We start from the raw sequence: 21,709 nt of genomic DNA, 5'->3' as shown, positions 1-21,709 counted from the left end.
GCAACTAATCTCCTGCACTCTCCAGTAAAAAGCTTTCCATAGGCAATAATGTGAATCGCTGGTGGTAAAACACATGTGTCGCTCCATTTTCCCAAAATCACTTGAACCTCTTGTAGCGATTTTGGGAGACTGGAGCGACACGTGTTTTACCACCAGCGATTCACATTATTGCCTATAGGAAAGCGTTTTACTGGAGAGTGCAGGAGATTAGTTGCCCAAAGAAGCAGCGATTTATCGCTAGCGTAATCTCCTGGTGTGTCATTGCCCTTAGGGCTAGGCCACACGGGAAGATTTCAGGGAGATTAGTCTCCTGGCGCTAAAGTCGTGAGGCAATTTCGAGCGACTCTGAAAAGCGTATTGCCGCGTGTGAATTGGCGCAGACGACTTTAGCGCTAGCGGGTGCGAGATACCAGCAAGCCATTCAGGGAGATTAGTTGCCTCAAAGACGTGGCGATTAGTCGCCAGGCGACCAATCTCCCTGAATCTTCCCGTGTGGCCCTAGCCTTAAAGATCTGGCTAAGCCAAAGGGGTATGTTTATCAAAGAGTGAAGTTAGAGGTCCCCGCAGTCCTCTAGAGTGAAATTCTGTCACTCTCCATTAATTTCTATGTGATTTTTAAAAGAGTATTTATCAATGGGTGAAAGTGAAAGTTCACTTTGATAAATATACCCCAAAGAGAGATTCACTTACCCAACTTTTGCTCCATTTGTGCCTAACAATTCCTACAGACCTTAATGAGGTCCTCAAAATTCAGATGACCCCTTTCTGCCAATTCTGGTTATAGGTTATACTTAAGCTGGACATACAGTAGAACAGTGCAATCCAACTGTCTGACTGTAGGCTGAATGTGGTCTTTCAACAGATTTTTAGGGCCCTCAGCATCACAACAGATCTCTTTGTATGACATAATTATTTTTTGATAATAAAATGCCAATCATGACAAATAGGTCTAGTCCAAGGCATTAAAATTCTTGTTCAGCTCTGCCCTTAAATATCAGATTGTTTGGGAAAGTCTTGTGCAGATCCGTCAGGAGAGGACATCCAGAGGTTGATGTGGTCCTTACCCATCAGGCTTTTCCATACAGACTTACTGCTATTTATTGAACCCAGAACACATATTGTTGTTCATTTACTGCCCTTTTTCTTTCAGTGCCTAACTCTACTTTGATTTCTGGTTATTACTGTTGAGCCTCTACTTGCTCTCAGACTATTGTTTATTGTTAACATATTTGAGCTCAAACAAGATTTGGCAGGTGTGTATCAGATGTATCAAAGTTACATACAAATAAGGCATCGCTGTTTTGTATCACTGGATTATATACATATAGGTGAGCTTCAAAGTTATAACATTAGGGTGTTATTCTGCACAAGGTAAATGTATGAATGTAGCAAGGTCAACTGAATTAAACAGTCAAGAGAAATACCAGCAAATGAGATATTTAAGTCATTGAAAAACAATATGGATGATCACAACATCGTTCTTTTTATTTTTTTTAAAAATGGCTTTGGGTTTCAAATAACAATGGTTCAGAGACCCAGAGCAATTGTTTTGTCCAGAGCATTGTGTAAAAAATGTAACCTTATTCCAAGCTATCGGCTCATGGGAATGAGTCAGATGGGTCTTAAAAAAAATTCACCAGCTCATAGATCCTTTTCCATGATAGGGCTCAAATGATTTTTGCACTGATTTTCAGAGCCCTTCAAAGTCTTTTGGCTTTCCTGGTATTTCTTCATATCCGTTGGCAACAGAAATGTAACAGCCTTTACTTTGCCCCTAGGGAAAAACATTGGGGGTCAGATAAGCTAAATCACTTTAGATTTATTAGCTATATGAACAGCATTCAACTTAGCAGCTTTCCCAAATAATCAAGTTCATAACAAAGCACAATAAATTCTGCATGTGAAGCCTTATACTATCAGAATGTTTTCTAAGCTAAATTTAAACATTCTTGTCCCAAGATAAGGGATTTGAATCCACATAATCCATCCCTTAAATCCGCTGAAACTAATTTTTACATCAAATAAATCAAAATAAGGTTTATTTTGCCACCACAGTCTATTTTAGTTAACATCGAGTACAAGGTAGTGTCTTATTATTTCAGAGAAAAAAAATTCTTGTCTCTCTATAAACATTCTATGTAAAGGAAACAAAGGCTATAAATATAGGCTATGCACATTGATCCTAGTTACAGCTATAGGATCCTTTATCTGATAAACTGATAAAAAATCCCATAAATGTACTAGACTTGTTCACGTCCCCATAGTCCCCAAAACAATGTTTGCTGCACTAATTCATTAAACAACATAATGCTCATGTCTGGCTATGGGATGATGGACTGTTAGTAACTGTGCATTACTGTCATTGTTCCTTATATAAAGATGACAACTAGTGATGGGTGAATTTCTACCGTTTCGCTTAGCAAAATTTGCGGATTTCCTACAAAATTCGCAAAATGGTGAAAAATTTGCAAAAAATCATGGTCGGAAAGTTCACTAAAAAAACCTGAAATTCGAATGTTTTCACGGAAAAAATTGTGAAATTCGAAAGTTTTCACGAAATATGCAATTCCGAGAGTTTTCACCAAAAAACAAGCAATTCGAACGTTTTTACTAAAAATTCGAGCAATTTCAATTTTTTCACAAAAAAATCGAGCAATTCGAAAGTTTTCAGTAAAATCGAGCAATTCTAAAGTTTTCACTAAAATCGAGCAATTCTAAAGTTTTCACTAAAATCGAGCAATTTGAACATTTTCACAAAAAATCTAGCAATTCTAACATTTTCACAAAAAAAATCGAGCAATTTGAATGTTTTCACGGAAAAACCAAGCAATTCGAACGTTTTCACGAAAAAAATGGAAATTGACACCTGCGAATTTTCGCAGGAGATTCATGAATTATTCACCGGTGGCAAAATGCGGGAATTCGCCGCAAATTCGTGCCAGACGAATTTATTCACCCATCACTAGTTGGCATTAGTGATGAGCGAATAAATTCAACAGCCACGAATTTGCGCCACATTTATGAGTTTTATTATTTTTAGTATTATGAGACAAAACTGTCAAATTCGACTTGGGAATTTATAAAATTTGATTCTAGTTTGATTTTCAAGATGTATCATACAGCCCTTTAAGAATTCAAATTCGACTATTTGCCACCTAAAGCCTGACAAATTGCTGTTTAGCCTCCTATTGCAGACATCCTGGGAGTTGTTTGCAGCCTTCCTGACATTCGAGTTTTTTCGAAGAAAAAAAGTTGATTCGAGTTTTTGGGTCGATCCTGTATACCCGAGTTTAAAAAAAAAATAGAATTTAATAATAAAATTCGATTGGTTGAATTTCGAGTTTATGGGAGTTTAAAAAAACTCCGATGATCTCGAAATTCGACCCTTGATAAATCTGCCCCTTAGTGTTTGCCTGAGACACTTGAAGGCAAACAATGACTATTATTTATTCTGCATCACAAATAAGCTGCTTGGCAGGTCAGTTTCTGTTCTCCCAGCTGTATGATTTGGAAGTGGAAGATGCCAATAAATACATGTATTAATACACTTGCTTGCCCAGCTCATGCCCTGTATTTTTTTTAAACATAAAATTTTGTAAAAAAAAAAATCTGACAGATGACATATTAGTGTATGGATTGTCTATATCATACCTGCATTTACGCATATGTCCCTGGAAAGAGCTTGACTTTGGGATGAGGTCTTTTACTGGTATATTAATTCTGTTGTCTTTCTTTGTGGCCAGCAGTTGCCCATTGTCAGAGCCTGCATTCTGCACCGTGCCATTCACATCCAGTGTTCCAGTGCTGGCATTTCTTTTCATATTTACTCTTGATTTAGAATAACCAGGGGTAGAAATAAGAGATGTTGACATTGAGTACCTTCGCACGGTCATGGTGGTACCTGTAGTATCAAACATAGTGATATTGTAAAAGTGCAATCCTTTTGCAAACAGAAAAAGGGGCTGCTCGTTTGGTGCAAGTGTTAGTAATGAGGGTTTTATTTATCCTAATATTGACCAGAGCAAGAATACTGCTAGCATTGCTATGGAAACAAGTTCACAAATGTGCTTCATGACAATTGAATGCAGAGGACTTAACCAGAAATCATGCTATTTAATTAAATGTAGTCATCTGAACCTACAAACCAAATAGAATCACAAATGTACAGGAACTTGGACACTTTGGTAATTGCTACCATAATATTATACCAATTAGGGGGTTAATTACTAAAGTCTGGTCGGCTTTTTGGAGAAAAAATTAAAAAAAAAAAAATTTTAACTCCAAATTTTTCGAGATTTATTTAAGTCAGATGCTGCAAAAAGTCAAAATCTGAAAATCCGCCATTCCGAGGTTGTATATAAGTCAATGGTAGAGGTCCCTATCCTATTTAGAAGTTCTTGTAATTAGCCCAAAAATCTGAAAATCCGCCATTCCAAGGTTGTATATAAGTCAATGGTAGAGGTCCCTATCTCTATTTAGAAGTTTTTGTAATTAGCCCAAAAATCAGACTTTTTCAGGAAAAAATCCAAAAAAATCTGGCTTTTTGGGAAAAAGCCAGAAAAAATTGAGTGATCTGGGAAAAACCTCTGAAAAAATCATACTGTTTGGGTTTTCACTTGATTTTATCAAGTTTCCCCCTATCCAACTGAATCTTATTTTGTAAAATAATAAATAAGGTCAAATCGTGGATTCTAGTTTGGTAGGACTTTATATTTTAAAAAATTAGAAAAATAACCCCCAGCATGTTTCTTGTTAAAAAAACAAATATCTGGATTCTCCAAGACTCGATCCGAAGGGGCTACCCAAACGGCCTAATTTTATTTATAGCCGTTACTAAGAAATTATTGTTCTTAAATTGGCTGAATCTGAATCCACTCCTACATTAACTGAAAAAAAGAAAACTGCCATTTTAAAAAAATAAGGGCCGCCCCCTGGGATCGTAGGATTCACAGTGCACACAAACATACCAAACAAACCATACATGTTAGGTCACATGAGCCAATTAACAGACTATAGAGTTCTGTCTTTTGCTTCCACACTTCTTCCTGTTACAGTTAGAGTTGTAGTATTTCTGGTCAGGTGATCTCTCAGGCAGCACACAGACCATCACAAAATGGTGGCTCAAGGCAAGAGATGCAAAAGGGCAATATTTACTTAAATATATACAAGTTTGATAAGATTTTTTAATATGCCACTTAATTTGATATAGACTATCTGTTGCTCAAGTATGCATTTGGGGGTAAAGTTTTCCTTTAATGAAATAGAGAAAGTACAAAGAAGGGTTTCTAAGATGATAAAAAGAATTTAAGGTCATAAGGAAAGGAAAATTTTTTTACACTGGAAATGAGGTGCTGCACTGGAGAGAATATGTGAAAACTATGTATAAATATGAACAATAAACTCTTTGAAGGTTTATTCCACAGTAGTTCTTTCAAGCGGAGATACATTAAATGATACAGGGACCATTCCAATTGCCCTCTTGAAGGCAACTTAGAGAGGCTGCAGGTGGGGTTTTTCACCTTCCTCTGGATTAACTATCAGCTAGGTAGGCTCACTTAGAAAACAAGAACTGAAAAGAGGGTCCAAAAAAGTATAGCAACTTGGCCCAGGTGGACTGCTCTGAGTCTTCAGTAAAGGGAGTGGATCCAACTGAATATCTGTTGAGCAGGCACTCAAATAAGGCAATCTTCCACCAAGCAAATAAGAACAAGTGAAGACTTTATTTATGTCATGAATAAGCAGCCTCACGCGTTTCGTGTTACAAACACTTATTCATAGGCAGCCTATGGTCCCATTTTCATAACTTAATTCTTTGCCTAGTATATTAAACCAGCCAATAACGCAAGTAGCGTTAGTGGTCTAATTCACAGAGATATTTGAAAACTATTTATTATGCAGAGTCTTCTGGGAGGGTTCAGGTCGGATTACATGGACATCAGTGTCCAGTTTATGGGGTGCAATAAAGGAACGGACTTGATGAACTTGATACATGGTACATCGCTGATGTGTGGTAAGATAAGGTCAGTGATCTAAATGAATGAGCAATTTTAGGAGCTAAGTAAATATTTAACATTGCTGCCTGCATTCCTCAGCTCATATCCTTACAGCCCGTCCTCATTACTGGGTCAATTAGTAAGTGCTATTGATCAGGGCCGGAACTAGGGGTAGGCACGTGCCTAGGGCGCAAAGCTGGAGGGGCCCCAGGCACGTATCTTCCATGCTGCCTGCTTACCCCTAATCCGGTCCCCTCTCCTGTAGAGTCGGCTTGCGCGTCCATTGGCGCCAGCATCCGTTGGCGCATGCGCGCCAGCGTCCATTAGGGCATACACGCTAGCGTCTATTTGCGCATGCACACATCTGTTCGTGCATGCGCGCACCAAGTCGGTGCTGCAGCCAACCAGGTTGCCTAGGGCGGCTGGCTGGCTGGGCCTAGCTCTGCTACTGATGAAAACGCTAATGGCTTTTGTACTTCCAAAATGTCACTAACATTTCAAGATCATTGTCACCCATCCCACCAGCTAACCTTCTGGCTTACAGCAAACTACTACATTCATAATTACTCTCCTAGGTCTTCAGTGAGGTGTTGAGGTCACTACTAAATATTTTGATACAGAAAACCCCCATTTTAAGTTTTACAGGGGACCAGGAAAAAATGGTGTAAAATCCTGGAAATTGTAAAATCAGGGAAATAAATCTTTGAGGTTTCACTATATGATAAAGCAGGTGTGCAATGAGGGTGTGACCACACAGTGTTATCCCTGGCCAGTCCTAAAGGGTGGATCACCTTTAGTATGTTACAGAATGACTAATTCTAAGTAATTAGACTTCATTTTATTCTTTTTAATAGTTTTTTTTCTTCTGACTTTTTTCATCTTTCAAAAGAATCGAAACAACAAATGTTCTGTAAGACAACACATTTATAATTTTTGCTTCTTTTTATTACTCATCTTTTTACTGAGGCCCTCTCCTATTTATATTATAGCCTCTTATAGTCAAATCAATGCATGGTTGCTATAATAATTTGGACCCTACCAACAAGATTGTTGAAACTGCAAACTGGAGAGCTGCTAAATAAAAAGCTAAATAACTAAAAAAAATACCAAATAATAAAAAATGAAAACCAAATGCAAATTGTCTCAGAATATTACTCTCTACATCTTCCTAAAAGTTAAAGGACATGTAAACCCTCCTCACAAAAATGTAATCAGTGAACAGCCTCTTTGAATTCTTTAGATACCTGCCACTCTGGTTGTTAAAAGTAAGGTTGCAGCATCCCCTTATTCACTTAGAAATCCTTCTACTCCTCTAACCCACTCGGTCCCCTCTCTCAGGAATATACTTTGGCTGTTGGCTCATGAGCATGCTCAGTTATTCTTAGCTCAGATTACTAAACACAGCTTTGAGTCTAACAGCCAATGAAGAGATAGCATTGCAGGTTCCCATAGAAACTCTAGCTGTCTGATCCTATTTTTTACTCCAACCCCCTCTCCTGAGCTCAGCTTAACCATTACAGTGCTCAACCCCAGCAGAACTTTAGATCAAAGTATGTTGTGTCTGTGTAAAGCAGCATTCTGCATTGCATGAACTTTACAGCATACATGTCCTGTTTGCAGATGTCAATGTAAATGATGATGTGTCGGAAGGAAAATGGCCGCCGGGTGAAAGCTGCTAGTGATGGGCGAATTTATTCACCGAGCATGGATTTGTGGCAAATTTCGACTTTTCCATGCCTGCGAATGTTTAATGAAAAATTGCAGCGCGTATTTAAATTACAATTCGTCAAAATTATTTTGACGCCCATTGACTTCAATGTGTTTCACAAATTTTCCGGCAAACAGAAAGCTGCTATTTGTTTTAGGAAAATGTGATGGCACAAAAAAAGGTCTGAGATGCCGGATTTTCAGATTCTAACTTTTCCAACCTCGGGTTTAATAAATTCTGAAAATCTACCCCCTAAGTCTACTTGAACCTTTAACAGTAAAATAATAAAGAATCACTTTAGTCATTTATATGTTAGATAATTGGAATACAGGCCTTAACCTCAGGAGCCTCTCCCAGGTTTCAGCAAATATAACATTCATGCTTACATTTCTTGGGGTATATAACCTGTACTACAAGAGAAGTAAGAAAATAGTTTCCCCTTTGCTAAAATCTATTACTTAATCTAAACTCGCTAATTGCACTGACCTAAACTTGTTACATTTATGATTAATCCCTTTCCTCATTCCACAATTGTTTGCCTTTTCAGTGAAAATTCAATTCCATCCCTGGAAAATGATGAGATGCACCACAATAATTGAAGATTTTTATGCAATGTGCAACTGTGGGAAAGAACTCTCCTAAAAATCTCCGACACTAAACATACTAAACAATGTCGCAATTCTTTACGCTAAGGGGGGTTATTTATTAAAGTCCTAATGCCAAAAACTCCAAAAATTTTAGTTTATAAAATCTGGATTTTTAGTGGAAAAAAAACTCAAATGTTTCGAAATGTATTATACCCAGAGGCTGCAAAAAGTCCAAATTTGAAAATCCAGCAATCTCAGACCTACTGAGGTTGTATATAAGTCAGTGGGAGAGGTCCCTCTCCTATTTGGAAGTTTCTGTGGTCTGTGCTGGAATTAGACCGAAAATCTATTTCAGGCAAAAATCTGAAAAATTCAGGCTTTCGGGATTTCGGAAAAAAGGCTGAAAAAATTGTATGATTGGTCCATAAAATTGGGATTTTTTAAATAATAAATAAGGTCCAATCATGGATTCTAATTTGGTTGAACTATTAAAATAGTCAGATAAATTCAGACATTGATAAATAATATCAGATCTCAGGTAGTTTGTAGTTCAGTAGATTTCTCTCAATAATAAAAACTTGGGTAAAAAAAAAAACAGGTAATGCAATTGTTTTTATACCCCAGATTCAATGATACCATTGTACAGGTATGGGATCCATTAAATGGAAACCCGGTATCCAGAAAGCTCTGAATTACAGAAAGGCCATCTCCCATAGACTCCATTTTAATTAAATAATTCATATGTTTTAATATGATTTCCTTTTTCTCTTTAATAACAAAACAGTAGTTTGTACTTGATTTCAACAAAGAAACAATGAATCATTATAGGAGGCAAAACTATCTTATTGGGTATAATTATTGTTTAAATGATTTTTAGTAGGCTTAAGGCATGGAGATCCAAATTATGGAAAGATCCCTTATCCGGAAAATCCAAGTTTCTGAGCAATCTGGATAACAGGTCACATGCCTGTACTTCTGCTTGAATGTGTAGGGGCAGATTTATCAAGGGTCGAATTTCGAAGGTAAAAATACTTTAAAATTCGACCATCGAATTTAAATACTTCGAATTCGAACTTTTTTCATCGAATTTGGGTATCCTGCGGTCGAAGTAAAATCGTTCGATCGAATGATTTAATCCTTCAAATCGAACGATTCAAACGATTTTATCGTATGATTGAACGATTTTACTTCGACTTCAAAAAACATAGGAAAATGCTGTAGAAGGTCCCCATAGGCTAACATAGCACTTCGGCAGGTTTAATTTGGCAAAGTATTGAAGTCAAAGTTTTTTTAAAGAGACAGTACTTCGATTATTGAATGGTCGAATATTCAAACGATTTTTCTTCTAATTGAATTCGAAGTCGAAGTCGCTGTATCCAATTCGATGGTCGAACTATCCAAAAAATTACTTTGAATTTCGAATTTTTTTACGTCGAAAATTCCCTCGAATTCACTTCGACCCTTGATAAATCTTCCCCTAAGTATTTTCTGGTGACATTCAGTATATTTTCCTCAGTGCTCACCCTTGGTACATGTTCTTCATTCCTCATATTCAATATACAGTGTATGTTTCTCAGTGCTCATTTCATAAACCCCACCACTATAGAGGAATCAGTTAAACAATGCTTCTATCATTATTGGGACTAGTGGGTCATTAGATGAATTTATAGAAGTCCAGTTTTTCTGTGCAAAAGTGCTCCCAAGTCTAATTTGACTTTTGACTGTTTCCCTAACTAAGGGGGTTATTTATCAAAGCCGAATTTATTTTCTGCTACAAAATCAGATCAAATCTGCTGGGGTTTTTTACATTTATTTATTATAAAATTTTCCCAAAAATTTACTTTTTTGGAAAAAAATCAGGTTTTTGCGTCTTTTGTGGACTTTTTCATCCGATTTTCACGAATTTCACGTTTTTTTCTGAATTTTCACCAGAAAACTTCGGGGTATTGCACCAAACTCAGTGCACAAAAAATCACTGGGACTTCTCCCATTTACTCATATGCAACCTTGACAGGTCTGAGATGCCGAATTTTCTTATTCAGACTTTTCCCTCCTCGAGGTTTAATAAATCCTGAAAAATTTGTGATATTTTAAAAGTCAGATTTTTTTTAAAAAAAATCACAAATTTTTCGTGATTTTTGCATTCAGAGTTTACTAAATAACCCCCAATGTGAGTAAACAAAACCCAAAGTATACAAATACACTACATTCTGAGCCACTGATATATTTCAGTGAACCTTTTTAAAGAAATAGAGCCTAGCAGCTACTTATACTTGTGTAGTTGAAGAATATATTCAAGCAGCCAACCAATCTGTTTTTTTTTTTTATGAAATATATTTCTATGGAGGAGTTCTAATATAATGTTCTTCCAACACTTGGTGGCCTTGCAAGCCCAATGGAAAGAAATATTGTATGATGATCTATCACATTTATTCTAACATATTTGTTGAACTTGATAAGCAAAGCATTATTGTACATTACAGCCAAAGACTGAGACTATGGTCTATGACAGAGGTATAATGAAGGGTCTACTTTTAGTGATGTTGTCCCATTGTGATTTACATACAAAAAAGCACTGTTAGCATTTTGTTCCATGGAAAATATTATTTAAATATTATATTGATTTATGAGCTTATTTTTATTGTTATATTCAACAAACAACTATTTCTTGTGTAACCTTAACGTAAAATATCTGAATGAAAAAGATGAAACAGGAGGGTGATATGGACAAGCTGTTTGTTGACAGTGTCTTGAGATCTACTGATCACCAGCTAAAGGTCTACTGGTAAATCCTGATCTATCTTTTGGGCAGCTCTGGTCTATGATTATGAGACAGACTATGACAGGGTATGGGCACAAATATAGTTTAAAATAGCAGGTAGTAATGTAAGACTGGGAACTGCTAGTACATACAAGCTACTAATACTATTAGGGCGCAGGCTCCCATCTATACAATGATATGACCAGTGTACATCTGTGTTAAATATACGATCGCACTCAATCTAGCTGATTGGATATATAATCAGATACAAGTTCTCACATTGACACCATGGGGCAGATTTACTAAGCTCGAGTGATTAGTTCGAATCAAAAAATATTCGTATTTCGAAGTAATTTTTTGGGTACTTCGACCATCGAATTGGTCAAATTCGATCGAATTTGATCGAATCGAATGATTCGAACGATTCGAAGTACAAATTGTTCGACCATTCGATAATCGAAGTACTGTCTCTTTAAAAAATCCTTTGACTCAATACTGTGCCAAATAAAAGCTACCAAATTGAATGTTAGCCTATGGGGACATTGTAGATTTTGGGTTTTGGGCACTTTTTAAGATCAAATAAAAATCATTAGATCGATCCCTTATCGTTCGATCGACCTTTTGCGCTAAAATCCTTCGAATTCATATTCAAATTCGAAGGATTTTACTTCGAGGGTTTTTTAACCCTCGAAATTTGACTCTTAATAAATCTTGCACCCATAAATTAGCCATGAAATTGTACAGAGTATTTTGGCAACAGGATAGGTCAACTCACTGATGATAAGCTACAAGTCTACAGGCAAGTCTATGGATGGCAATGCTAGGTAATAGCTTTGTGCATGGAATCATACTGTATATGTGATGTATTACATAAGTCTTCCTTTATATAGGCAGATGGTGCCATGACTTTCTATATTGAAGTACAATTGAAATCTAAAATGAATCGTATATTATCAGTCTATAAGCTCCCTCCATAGAATGTTGTGAGAATCCATGGGGGAAGACTCAATTTTTTTATTTTTAAATAATTCTAATTTTTAAAAATGATTTCCTTTTTCTCGGTAATAATAAAACAGTACTTTGTACTTGATCCCAACTAAGATAATTATGAAGACAAATTGAAAAGTTGAACAGAATTAGAATTTGCCATTTTCACAACATGCTAAAAGTTAATTTAAAGGTGAACCACCCCTTTAAACATCCACTAGTTTAGTGACTTTTCCCCTTTTCCCCTTACTTGTACAGTAGTTAATTAGTGATGCTGGAAATGCAGCAGCGCAGAGGAGCAGTCTAATGAGGGTAATTACAGCAATAAACCAATACCCTTGTCTCCTGCGTGATTTTAATAATCACAGAACTGAGTCTTCAAATGATTTCATCCCACTGACCTACATTTGTCCTTGAAATACAATCTTAGAGGGAAACTATCATGAAAATGAAAATGTAATATAAGCTTCATGATACTGAAATAGGAAAATTTCTAAATACAATCAATTAAACATTCTGTACTGTTTCTGAAACAATCAAGTTTATTTTCACTATTCCTCTCTCAGCATCTGTGTCTTTTCATTCTGTCTTTATGCAGCAGTTGGGTGTCAGATAATCATTGACAGTTAGATCCAATATATCTTATAGGGGGGGTTCTTTTGCCTAGAAGATGTATTAGAGCTCACTCTATTACAATCATCAGAAATCCTGTCTCTCTACATGCATAATTTGTGCAAAAGGCAGTTATTTTGTTAGATTTTGTTTGTACTGGAATCAGTTATTTGAGTGAGCTCTAATTCATCTGCCAGGAAAGGAAGCCCCCCTATAAGATATATTGGATCTAACTGTCAATGAATATCCAACACCCAACTGCTGCATGAGGACAGAATGAAGAGAAACAAATGCTGAGAGGGGGATAGTGAATATAAACTTGATTATTTTAGAAACAATGCAGAATATTTAATTGATTGTATTCAGAAAGTTTCCTATTTCAGTGTGCTTAAGCTTATATTACATTTTCATTTTTGCAAAAATTCCCCTTTAAATGAATCAGTATCCACTAAAGGTAGCGAGGATTAAGCATTCATTTGCTTATATACAGTAAACATATAAAAAAAAACATTGGGGAGGATTATCACACTTTGTTTTTTTATGGCAATACATACACACACTTAAGGCCAAGAGGATTGGAGTAATATTGTAAGTAATAAGTACCATAATAATATAAGCCCAACAAAATGTTATATAGGGAGTAATGTACTCACAGTCTCTTACACAGGCTCAGTAGGTCATGTGACATAACTGCCCTCACTTGGCACCTTTTTTATAGTGAATAATCTACCCCCTATTGTAAAATATAAGGATTATATAAATCACAGAGGAGTTCCATGACCATATAGAAGCACAAGGCCAAAGGCTTTTTACAGGTCATGGAACTCCTAGGTGACCTCTTAAATCCTCATCAGATTACAACACGGGGTATATTAATTATTATAATACACACGTTTCAGAAATGACATCACTAACCGTCAATTATAACTATGACATCAATAAGCACCATTTATAAGGATAAAAATGATGGAGTATTTGGAGGCCTTGTGTATTACATTATTATAACATCCAATCATTTTTGATCTAATGAAAGTCTTTGCTCTGTTTATAGTTCATAGGGGCCTTGATGAACTCTCTGTGCAAAAGTAGAATATACTGTAGGCAATGCACTTCTCCCACGTTTATAGAAGGATCTATTATCTGGGAAGACACAGCTTGTACTTGATAGTAAGTAGGCTGCATACTGTACATCCAAGCTAATGACAAAACCACCCCATTTGTTTTTTGTTTTTTTTCAATGTTTAAATGCATTATAGTAGCCTTAAGGAATAGTGCTCCTCATTGTGGAAAGATCCCTTATCCAGAAACCCCCAGCATTCCAGAAAACAGATCTCATACCAAAATGTAAATATACAGTACATAACGGATACCTGTTTGCTCCTGTAATTTCTGAGCTAATGGAACAGAAGCATTTCTGCGTAGGACTCCTTTGGGTGCACCTTCTTCCTTACGTGCTTGGCTGAAGTTATTACCATTCTCTATTTCAGTATCCATCCTGCTGCCAAGCTGATTTATTTCCCCACGCAAAGCCTTGTTTTCTCTCTCCAGCTGTTTGATCTCTGAATGCATTTCTTGTATGACTCTCATTAAGTGTGTGCCCCCTTCCATCAGGCAGCCTCTCTGATGTGTCTCAGAAACACAAGGCTCTTGAGCTTGATCTTGAGCAGGGGGTCGGCTCTCATAAAGTGCCTGATACAAAGGCCATCATTGTTGTGGCATTCTTTAGCAAAGCTGGGCAGTATAACAAAAGGCTGCCCTACACCCAGTACTAGGTCGTCTTTCACCAGGAAGTGAGCTTGGATTAAGCGCTTAGACAAGAGTTATGAATAATTAAAACCTGCCTGGTTTTTCATTTCGGTTGGACTTTACTATGAGTAGAGATGAGAGAATAGCATCTAGGTAATGGCTTCATGATTGATTAGTTCTAAATTAGCTATAAGCTGAAGCAACCAGTCACCGGTATAATATTCACCTGGAGAAAAGAAGCGGCTAGAGTTGCACTTATGCATCGCCCAGTCTGTGCACAGTATTGAAAGTTATCCATGTTTCAGATTTTTCTCCGTGTCTCTCAATTACTGCTAAAAAGCTTTTGTGTCAGGAGCAGGGCCGTCATTTTAAATCACGGGCCCCATACAGCAAAGTTTTCTGGGCCCCCTGGTCCCCGACCCCCCCACCCCACCCCAGATGCTTAAGAAAAAAACATTGGTGGTCAGGGGCCCCATAGAATATTTTAAAAACAACATTGGTGGCCAGGGGTTTAATAAAATTAAAAAAAAAACATTTGTGTTCAGTGGAACTTACCATAGGTTCGTCTTATTGGCATATGCAAATTAGGATTCGGGTCGGCCAGGCAGAAGGATTCGGCTGAATCTGAATCATGCTGAAAAAGGTTGAATCCTGGCCGAATCCCAAACTGAATCCTGGATTTGGTGCATTCCTAGTCTTTTAGCAGCTTAAGTGCTTCGGGTCTTCAGCTTTTTTCGGGACTTCGGCAGTTCTGTGGCACAGCGTGTAAGCCCAGCAAATATGAAAACTGCAGCACAGCCGGGCCCTGTACAGCAACATTTTCTGGGCCCCTGGTCCCCACCGACCCCAGCCCCACCCCAGATCCAGATCCTGCCAACACCCCAGCCCCCTTATGAGTTAAATAAAAACATTGATGTTAGGGCCCCCATAACAGTTTTTAAAAAAACATTGGCGGCTAGGGCCCCTATAAAATTTAAGAAAAAAACATTGGTGGTCAGTGGCCCCATAGACTATTTTAAAAACAGCATTGGTGGCCAGGGGTTTAATAAGATTAAAAAAAAAACATTAGTGTTGGAACTTACCTTAGGTTCTTCTTCAGCTTCTTCGGCTCTTTTCGTGGCTTTGGGTCTTCTTCATAGCTTTGGGTCTTCGGCGATTCGGGTCTTCAGCTGGTTTTGGGACTTTCGGCAGTTCAGCGGCACATTGCGTACGGGGGGCCCAGCTAATTTGAAAACTGCAGCACAGCCAGGCCCCCCTCCAGGCCCGGGCCCTTCAATAGTTGTACCCCCTGTGCCCCCCTGATGGCGGGCATGGTCACGAGGCCCAAATTGTAACGATTGCAGGTGTAAATAGACTGAATATAAGGCACGTTATAGCCCTGGAGACTAGAAGTGGATAACAAAGACACAGAGGTATATATTTCTGTATGCTCAAACCATCAGGAAGGGTCACTGATATGCTAATATTTAGTGATGGGAAAATTCGCCGGCGTCAAAAAAACGGACGTGCCGCTGTTTCACTAATTTCCGCCATTTCGCAAATTTTGCGGGAAATTCGCACATTTTTCTGCGAATCGAAACGCCCCAAATTCTCCCATCACTACTAATATTGTTTTTTGGACAAAAGCAGGGCTGGAACTAGGGGTAGGCTGAGTAGGCACGTGCCTAGGGCGCAAAGCTGAGGGGGCGCCAGGCACGTACCTGCTCTGTCGCCTACCCCGTGTCCGGTCCCGTCTCTCCTCGGCTGGCACTGGCATATTCCGCGAAAATGCGCTTCATCTCACGCATGCGCACTGGAGCGCATGCGCAGTCGAGAGTGCACAGAGCCGGCGTCTGGCCGAGTTGGCCCGGCTCTGGACAAAAGCAACTCTACTACACACCCCAACAATAGCCTTTATTTCATATCAACAGCTGCTTTCATTTCAGACCTTAATAGGCCCAGGTTTCTGAGAACATTTATGTTTTAGGTTATTGTATTTTCGCATTACATAAAAAAACCCTCTGTATCCTTTAGATCATAAGCTCTTGTGAGCAGGGTCCTCTGATCCTATTTTTATAGTAAGAATCTTTTTGTTACAAATCAATGTAAACTTCGTAACTTTCTGGTGCTATACAAATAAATAAATGATGATGGTGTTGATACTTACAACTGTATTATAAGGGCATAGAATAGGTCTTCAGCGATGAAGCTCAAACCCCATTCCCTCAATACACTGCACAGAATCCAGGATGCCCACATTGTTCAGTAGACCCTCTAGTGCAGGGTCGGACTGGGCCAGCAGGACACCGGGAAAAAAACCAAGTGGGCCCAGACCCGCTCCCTGGATCATCGGAAAAAAAGACGCATGTACATGTTTTTTCTATGCTTGTTTTTTGCGATGTAAAAAACGCATACGTGCATAAAAGAGGGGCACGCATATGCGTCAACAAAAACCACAATGGCTGGCAGGGGGGCCCTGGGACAGCAGCACCGGTGGGCCCCGGGCCCCCCCCCGTCCAACCCTGCTCTTGTGTATCAGAATCCCCCATAAGTCCCAAATGAATTGAACAGACGCATTTCTAATGCGCCCACACCACTGGGCTCCTATTACATAGTAACATAGTAAATTAGGTTGAAAAAAGACACGTCCATCGGGTTCAGTCTTTTCAGTCCATATATAACCTGCCTAACTGCTAGTTGATCCAGATCCAGTGTATTTTCCACATAACCATTTTACACTGCACAGACCTCCCTTCTTAATACATTGCAGGATCATATTCAACATGCAGTGAGATATAAGACGGCTTATTATCTTAATTAAGAATTCTGTTCAAAGAGATTGCAGCGGAATTCACTTTTTGGGTTTTAGGTGTTGGATCTATGCCCTCTTTAATTGTCAAATATTAAAGGGGTTGTTGACCTTTAAGTTAACTTTTCGTACCTGATACAATTAGCAATTCTTGGCAATTAGTCTTTATTGTTTATAGTTTTTGAATTATTTGCCTTTTCCTTCTCATTCCAGCTTTCAAATGGGGGGGGGCAATAATCTATTGCTCTGTGAGGCTACCATTTTATTTTATTGGTAGATTTGATTGTTTAACTTTATGTTCACACCTCCCCTATTCATATTGCTCTCATCACACCACTACTTGGCTGCTAAGACAATTCGGACCCTAGCAACCAGATAGCTGCTGAAATTCCATACTGGAGAGCTGCTGAATTAAGAGCTAAAAACACACACACGTAACAAAAAATGAAGACCAATTGCAAATTGTTTTAGAATAGAACTTTCTACATCATACTAAAATTTGATTTAAAGGTAAGCAACCCCTTTATCCAAACTTACACATTAAGCTAAACACAGAGTTCCTACCCTATTATACTGCAGGCCATTTAAATAGATGGTTCATCTACAGCTGTCAGACTGTTGGAAGATGGGTCAGGTTAATAAGTAGAGAAATACAGGTTGGACCGAATCCAGGATTAGTTTCAGGATTCGGACAGGATTCGACCTTTTTTTTAAGCCGGATTCGGATTCAGCCGACATCTTCTGCCTGGCCGAACCGAATACTAATTTGCATATGCAAATAAGGGGCAGGGAGGGAAATTGCGTGCCTTTTTGTCACAAAACAAGGCTGTAAAAAATGTTTCCCCCTTCCCACCTTTAATTTGCATATGCAAAATAGCATTCAAATTCGGTTCGGAATTCGGCCACATCTTTCGCGAAGGATTCGAGGGTTCAGCCGAATCCAGAATAGTGGATTTGGTTCATTCCTAGTGTTTGATAACTATAACGAACACCAAAAGAAACATAAACTGCCCACAGATAATACACATTGAAATACTTTAATAAATCTTTATCTAATTATTTCTCCATAATCTCAGTCATCTCATAGGTACGAATAAACATCCTCATTTCTATAAAAATGACAAATTTTACACATCTCCTATGTACAAGTAAATATGCTTAATTAATATAAAACAGAGTAGCGACTCTTAAAATATGAGAGGAAGGTAAAAAATAAGATTAGATTTTACAAGAACAATAATAATCCCTCCCTATGGTATGTCTCTGTGATCGCACAAGCACTGTTATACATCAGCAGTGATGCTTTATAATAAATAATAGTCCCACTTCCACTGAGACAATCTCCTTTGTTCAAAACGTTCCAATCCTCTGAGCAGTAAAAGGGAGTTCTTTTCAGGAATCTGCTTTCGAGGATGAGCTCTGCAGGCTTGGGTATGTCCTACTGACTGATCGAAGAGTACATGGCCTTTCTGCTCCTTGCTGCTTTGCCAGCTCCTCTCGGTATGGAATCTTCAATAAACAGGAGAAGAAAAGTTACCAGGATTCTGTTACCAAAGAGCATCTGTTGAGCCTACAGCTACTTGTCCAGATACATCATATTTATTTCCCCTTTGGTTTAGGTCAGAAAAGGATAGTAACAATTCACTTTCTGAATGCAACACATGCTAAGAATAGTGATGGGCGAAAAAGTCAATGGGCGTCAAAATAACTGACACACAACAAATTTTATGCATGCATCAAATTTTACACGCACAACTTTTTTTGTCCAAATGCATTAAATTCAATGGGCGTCAAACTTATTTTGATGCCTGACAATTTTTATGCGCAACTCTTTTGTCCAAATGAATTAAAGTCAGTGGGCATCAAAATTGTTTTACTGCGTCTCAATTGTTACACGTGCAACTTTTTTGGCACAGCCGATTTTTTTTGGTGGTGAATTTTTGCGAAAAAATTTACAGGTGGTGAAATGCGGAAATGCGTCGCGAATCCTTGCCTAGTAAATAAATTCGCCCATCACTAGCTAAGAGGAGTTTCAGGGGATACATATGTTGTGCCGCTCCTGTATGCAATGCTGCCGAACCCAGGTGGTGCTCTAGTATCAGATCAATGGAATGTTCCTTTACTTTACTAAAGAAAGGGACAAGTGTGAGCAAGTCATGCACATGGGGGGAGACACATACCCATTTTCCCAATGGTACTGAGAAAAATGTTTGAAATAGAAGAGAAGCGGAACACACAGAGGCCATATGAAAGCTTATAAAGAGAAGAAAGAGTGATGATTATTAATGGATGGAAATGTCTGTCAATGCAAAAACAATAATCACAGGAAGAATACAGTACTAAACACGACAATGTTCATTATGTGGTAGAGGCAAAGCACAGTATAGTAAAAATGGACTCTAATTATGTTGTGACAAATAATAGAAAATATAATTCTTGTATACTGAGTTCTTACGGGGAAATGTAATAAAATTCACAAAGAGCAAAACTTTGAAAATAAAAATGCATCTGTCGCAATGTAATTCTTTATTAGACATTTCTTTGTATTGTGAATATTTGCAAACGTTGCGAGGAAGTCGTTCAGGTCTTTAATCAGTCAAAAATGACACAAACATGGTCGCTAATGTTTTTGCAAATGTTTTTTACACAAACCAAACATATTACGTTCCCCTTTAGTGCATCTTAAAGGTGTTGTTTACCGTCAAATACTTTTTTTCAATTCAGTTGGTTTCAGATAAGATAATTTACCAGAAATAAAGACTTTTGCCAATTACTTTCTACTTTCTATTTGTGACCAGTGTAAATTTTCATTTTTCACCATCTAAGAGGGGTGTTGCCGACTCTTTAACTGTTCTAAATGAATACATTTAGGGGCAGATTTACAAAGGTGAAGGTGAATTTTCATTTTGTAAAATTGTAAAAGTTAAAAAAAATTGTGTACTTCGACTAGGGAATAGTCCAAATTCGAAAAAATAGTCCAAATTCGAAAAAATTTGAAAATTTGAATATCGGAATTTATTATGGACTGTCCCCGATTATTCGCCATCTAAAACCAGACAAATTGTTGTTTTAGCCTATGGGGGACCTCCTAGAACTTATTTGGAGTCAATTTTGGTTGGTCTTTTTGAATTCAAATTTCGATGTTTTTCAAATTCGAAATTCGACCCTTGATCAATATCTACTTGATACATTTATCTTTGTCCCTGCTGAGCAGAATCCCTGAATTTCATTATGTAGGCAACTGTTAGAATTGATACAATAGTTGCAAATATTCCACTGATACTGCTGAGAAATGTATCAACTACTGTAATTGTATCAACTAAATGTAGCAACTAAATGTAGCAAATTGTGACAGTTCAGAATCTGCGCCCGGATCACTGAGCTGCCAGACTCAAACACGAGAGACACAAACATTAAACTTTAAACTTAAAGTTTGGGAAAACAGTAAAAAATAAAAGATGGAAGCAATGGAAAAAAGTCTTTGTTTGTTTATGCTGATAACAACTGAACTGAAAAAAGTGTTTGGAAGGTGAACAATCCCTTTAAGTCATTAAAGAGAGTGTCCTTGATATGGTCTGACATACTTTGCTTCATCTTAAATTTTTCAATTGGTGAGGCCCATTACATACCCTAAATGTACTCTGGACTATAAGGGAAAACCAGGGTCCAGACAAGTCCACTTAGGAAGACCTGTCACATTATACCTCCCTCCTACCAGCCACTTACCTGACTCACAAAAAAGTACATTCAAAGCAGTAAAATATCAATATCTCAATGAGAAATCATTTAAAAAAAATGCTCTGAAAACATTTCTCAAAGTTAAAAAACAGCAAACGGTCATCAGAATGGTCAGTACTGCAGGATCATTGGCAGTACTGCTGCACAAAGCCCTAATGAGACAGACATTGCTACAAAATAACAGTTAAAGTTACAGTATGTTTCTATTAAATGCATTTTAAATGTAAAATCACCCTGTATAGGGGGCAGTATAAAAACACTGCATTTACCTGTTCATTCATGACTTCCGATAGTTCTGTCAGGATTTCTCTATAATGGGACTTCATCTCTTCTTGATATTCAAGCTGATCCTCCTTTATTAACCGTCCGTTCACTTCCAGAGCAAGGCCACATGTATCTGCAAATTGCCTGCAGCAACCAAGTGTAGGGAAAAGGATATGCATTGGTTTGGGGGGAACATGATGTTCTCAAAAAACAACAGTGAAAATATCTGTTTAGAAATTGAGAGAAAGTTACAAAGGCAACAAACGACCGGCTTGGTTTCGTGTTAGATATCACTATGGGGTAACTATAGGTATTTTGTATCTAAACTGGCCGCAGACAGTATATTACCTGAAGATTTCCTTTAGGTGCCGAACTTGACTTTCAGGATAATTCCTGGAATTTGATTCAGTTAGAAATTCCCGTGCATATGCCATAGGCCCAGCATTTACCTGCAGGGAACAATGATAGTAAGTACATGTAGAACAAATAAGGCATTCCCTAGGCACGATCATTCCCTACTGTGCC

General features: G+C 37.9%; 2 protein-coding genes across 14 annotated transcripts in view; both read right to left on the bottom strand.

Annotated features, from left to right (window-relative positions):
• Positions 1-1,172: 1,172 nt before the first annotated feature.
• Positions 1,173-14,580, bottom strand: LOC121394311 (putative coiled-coil domain-containing protein 195). Its single transcript, XM_041564951.1, has 3 exons — positions 14,019-14,580; positions 3,652-3,901; positions 1,173-1,774 (listed from the first exon to the last, which is right to left on the bottom strand). Exons 1-3 carry the CDS (start codon positions 14,254-14,256, stop codon positions 1,642-1,644), a joined length of 621 nt encoding a protein of 206 aa, XP_041420885.1. The 5' UTR covers positions 14,257-14,580; the 3' UTR covers positions 1,173-1,641.
• A 3,625-nt stretch (positions 14,581-18,205) lies between these two features.
• The window catches only part of dock10.S (dedicator of cytokinesis 10 S homeolog), a 153,407-nt gene continuing 149,903 nt past the window's right edge, over positions 18,206-21,709 (bottom strand). For 8 of the 13 annotated variants that reach the window (XM_041563861.1, XM_041563857.1, XM_041563855.1 and 5 more), the window contains 4 exons: positions 21,533-21,633; positions 21,190-21,328; positions 19,363-19,435; positions 18,206-18,691 (listed from right to left, as the gene is read on the bottom strand). In XM_041563861.1, the coding sequence (XP_041419795.1) occupies positions 18,621-18,691; positions 19,363-19,435; positions 21,190-21,328; positions 21,533-21,633 (384 nt within the window). In that variant the 3' untranslated portion in view covers positions 18,206-18,620. 13 annotated transcript variants of the gene reach the window in all.

The sequence above is a fragment of the Xenopus laevis genome, chromosome 5S (genome assembly GCF_017654675.1).
Source record: "Xenopus laevis strain J_2021 chromosome 5S, Xenopus_laevis_v10.1, whole genome shotgun sequence".
Classification (NCBI taxonomy): Eukaryota; Metazoa; Chordata; class Amphibia; order Anura; family Pipidae; genus Xenopus; species Xenopus laevis.
This window is presented reverse-complemented; position numbering and strand designations above follow the sequence as displayed.